A 3484-nucleotide genomic window follows, 5' to 3' on the forward strand; every position below is an offset into this window, starting at 1 on the left:
CTGTGTATGAATTTTGGAGGAGCATACACTGATCCACATGATCCGCTTACATTTGTCGAATACTACTTCAATTCCTTTTGGAAATGATTAACTTATGCTTAAGACCTTCACTAAGTGAACTAAGCTTTGTACTCTTGTATTGTATCATAGCCAAAAAAATACTTTTTAAGATGACTGTTTGTGAAAGCTAAGTATTAATAATAGATGTGACTGAAGAAACAATAGAGCTCATGCTACAACAACAACACTTGAAATGAAATTCACAACTGGAATAGATTGATCTATAAGTTGGTTGAAGTGTGGAATAATAATGATGAAATGAAATGAAAGGTCATTATTGGATAGATGCAGCCAACATCATCAAAGCATATTCTGTAATAAAACTGCATGCACTTCTTGGTACATAAAGTTTGCTTACTACAAAAAACAAAATAAATAAAAATAAAAACAGATGAAAATTTGGAACTAGTTCCAGAGAAGTTCATCATATTGGAGGCATATATGTTATGACAATGGGGCTTCTCACCCTGTGCACACCATCCTTCCAAACCAGACCTCCAAATTCGGGTTCCTTAGGCCTAGACCTTGTAGTAAACGTAACCTTATAAGACAATTTTTGATACTTGGTGGTGAAATTCAACACATCAGGCTCAACTTTCACAGAAGCACCTATGAATGGTGACACCATCACATGGTACTTGGAAACAGCAGGTCCTACATTGGTAACAGTTCTATGAACAGTCAAAGAAGAAACAGAAGCTTTCTCAGGAAATAGCACAGATATTGCTGGATAGTTCAAGTCAGCAGCAGTTGAAAGATAGTGCTTGCAAGTTCTGTTAGAGTATTTGCCAAAAACTCTCAACTGCGGTAGAGTTAGCTTCTGTGTGCACAAGAACTCGAAGTAATCCTGTGGACTAATGTCATAGACTAAGCCAGGGTCAAGAGCCTTTCTTGGATTAATGTGGCCAGCACCATGATCATAAGGAGTGGAAGGAACAGCACTTGATGCATCTTTCAATGGCTTGATTGTGTTGTCATGAACATAAGCGGTTGTCATTAGAGCAGATTTGATAGCCGCAGGACTCCATTGAGGGTGCTTAGACTTGATGAATGCGGCAACACCACTAACATGAGGGCATGACATTGAAGTTCCGGAGAGTATGTTGAACTTGACCCTTCTGTGATCCGTCTGCAAGCTAGATGGACCAATGAGGCCGCTCCACGCGGCAAGAATGTTGACACCGGGAGCCACCAGATCAGGTTTCAGAATCTCAAGTGTTAAGAAATTAGGCCCTCTTGAAGAAAACGCAGCCACCACAGGGGAAGGCCTAATTCCCAATCTTGTGTTCATGAAAGCCAGAGTTGCAGTTGCTTTTCCGTTCTTTTTTGTTAACACGTAACGTTTGAGCTCTTTTCCTTCTGTCTCTCCGATTGCCACCGCCGGAAGGAGGTGGCAGTCGGCAACAAGCTCTTCGCCGTTGGTGGCCGTGTTTGTTAGAATCATTCCAACTCCTCCTGCTGATGCCACTACTTGCCCCTTCTGAACTCTTGCACTGATTCCCCTGTCACAGATCACAATCTTCCCTTTCACTATTTTAGGATCCAAGGTTCCTTCCAAGCACAAAGATCTTGGATCCAGGGATGATGAGTTGCCTCCTAAGTACACCAGAGGATACTGCTTCTTCAACGAGAGAACGCTTGTTCCTTTGTAGAGCGAAGAACCGGCTATTGTTTTTCCATTTCCAAGCCTTACTTCAGCAGGAAAATCTCTGTCCATTGTGCTTGCTCCAACGGTGGTGATCCATGGTGAAACATTGGTCAGACTCACAGGGTCAGGGCCTGCATTTCCGGCAGAGCAAGAAACAAAAACTCCGTGCTCCATTGCTCCAAATGCGGCAACGGATAAAGAATCTCGGTCGTAAGAGGAGACTCCGCCACCTAAAGAGATCGATAGAACGTTTACTCCGTCAGCCACGGCTCTATCCACGGCTGAGAGAATATCAGAACTGAAGCATCCACCGGTCCAGCAAACTTTATACGCTGCGATTCTTGCCGACGGTGCCATCCCTCTCGCCGTGCCGTAAGCGTAGCCGAGAAGGTTAGCACCGCGCACCGGTGAACCTGCAACTGTTGCTGCAGTGTGAGTTCCATGACCATCTTGATCTCTTGGTGATTTGTATTCTGCTTTCTCGTCCATTCTTCCTGTTGCGGATTCATACCCGCGGTAGAATATTCTTGCTCCCACAATCTTCTTGTTGCAGTTGCTCTTCCTGAATCCTCTTCCGATTTCACAGGCTCCTCTCCAGTGAGAAGGAACCGGTTTCATTCCTGTGTCGTTGAAGCTTTCACTCTCGGGCCAAATCCCTGTGTCCAGCACTCCAACGATGACATCATGATCAGCAACATTCTCTGACCAGATTTTGTCGGTGCTATCCAATGGTTCAAGGCCCAGAAAACCTGGGCTTCTTGTTGTGTGAAGCGTGTACTTTGTTTCTGGGAATATGGCCACTACTCCTTCTTCTGATTCTAGCTTCTCTGCTTCTTCTTCGGTCAACTTTGCAGCCACGCCATGAAAAGCTGTTTCGTAAGTGTATATGATCCTCTCTTCTTCTTCGTTGCGTATCTCATCAGCAGATTTGGACAGAACTGATTTCACTTTTGATGAATACCATTCAAGGTGGTTGGAAAATGTGTTTGGCTTTGCAGACTTATCCATTTGAATGATGTAAGTCTTCTTTGCAAATTTAGCATTTGCAGATGATGATAAGCAGACAGTGCTCAAGAGAACACAGTTTGTTATTAGAATAATGTAGTATCCAACCATTGTTAGCTTGTTAGCCATTTTTTTGCTGTGCTAGGAATGAAGAAGAAGAAAGAAGGGCTAAGATATTTGAAGCATATAGTCTATAGTATAGGTTATAAAGTGAAGAGAATTTAATAAGGGTACATTGTTTTTATTGATATTGAATTGTGTAGTGCGTATTCTGAGGCATGAATTGAAATATTTAAGAGGATGGGAGGTAGAGATAGAGATAGAGATAGAGTGAAGTTTACTACTCTGTCACCACTCCAGCAGGGCATTAAAGATGACTTGTTTCGTGCATGCTAAGTCGAATAAGAGGGTTAAAACTTAAAAAGAGTTTACCTTAGTGGTTGGTCATAGAAATTAATCCTCAAGAGTGTGTGTTTCTCTGTCTCTATGCATGCTAGGGTAATTCTTATTACCACCCCTTTAGTTTCTTGCTAGGGTGTATTATGGAAGTATTAGTATTATCGCCTCATATTATTAACTCTAATCATCTTATCATCCCACTAGATAAAGTTGATTATATGGACTAAACAACACTATTAAGTCTTATCATATATTATATTTACAGTAAAATTAGTAGATTTTTTTTACTGCATCATGTATAATTTTTTTAGATTTTTTTTCCGCGTCTAATTTTCAACTTATTCACTTTCCTACTTAGATATTTTCTAACCT

The 3484-nt window shown here is 41.5% G+C and overlaps 1 protein-coding gene across 1 annotated transcript; it reads right to left on the reverse strand.

The window, feature by feature from the left end:
* Positions 1 to 248: 248 nt before the first annotated feature.
* Positions 249 to 3045, reverse strand: LOC130951191 (subtilisin-like protease SBT1.3). Its single transcript, XM_057879824.1, has one exon. The coding sequence runs from the start codon at positions 2840 to 2842 to the stop codon at positions 485 to 487; it is 2358 nt and encodes a 785-aa protein (XP_057735807.1). The 5' UTR covers positions 2843 to 3045; the 3' UTR covers positions 249 to 484.
* Between the last annotated feature and the right edge of the window lie 439 nt (positions 3046 to 3484).

This window comes from Arachis stenosperma, chromosome 9 (genome assembly GCF_014773155.1).
Source record: "Arachis stenosperma cultivar V10309 chromosome 9, arast.V10309.gnm1.PFL2, whole genome shotgun sequence".
NCBI classification, from domain to species: Eukaryota; Viridiplantae; Streptophyta; class Magnoliopsida; order Fabales; family Fabaceae; genus Arachis; species Arachis stenosperma.

Bases quoted from the DNA above. Each gene is read 5' to 3' on its own strand.
- LOC130951191 (XM_057879824.1), bottom strand. From the start codon at position 2,842: ATGGCTAACAAGCTAACAATGGTTGGATACTACATTATTCTAATAACA.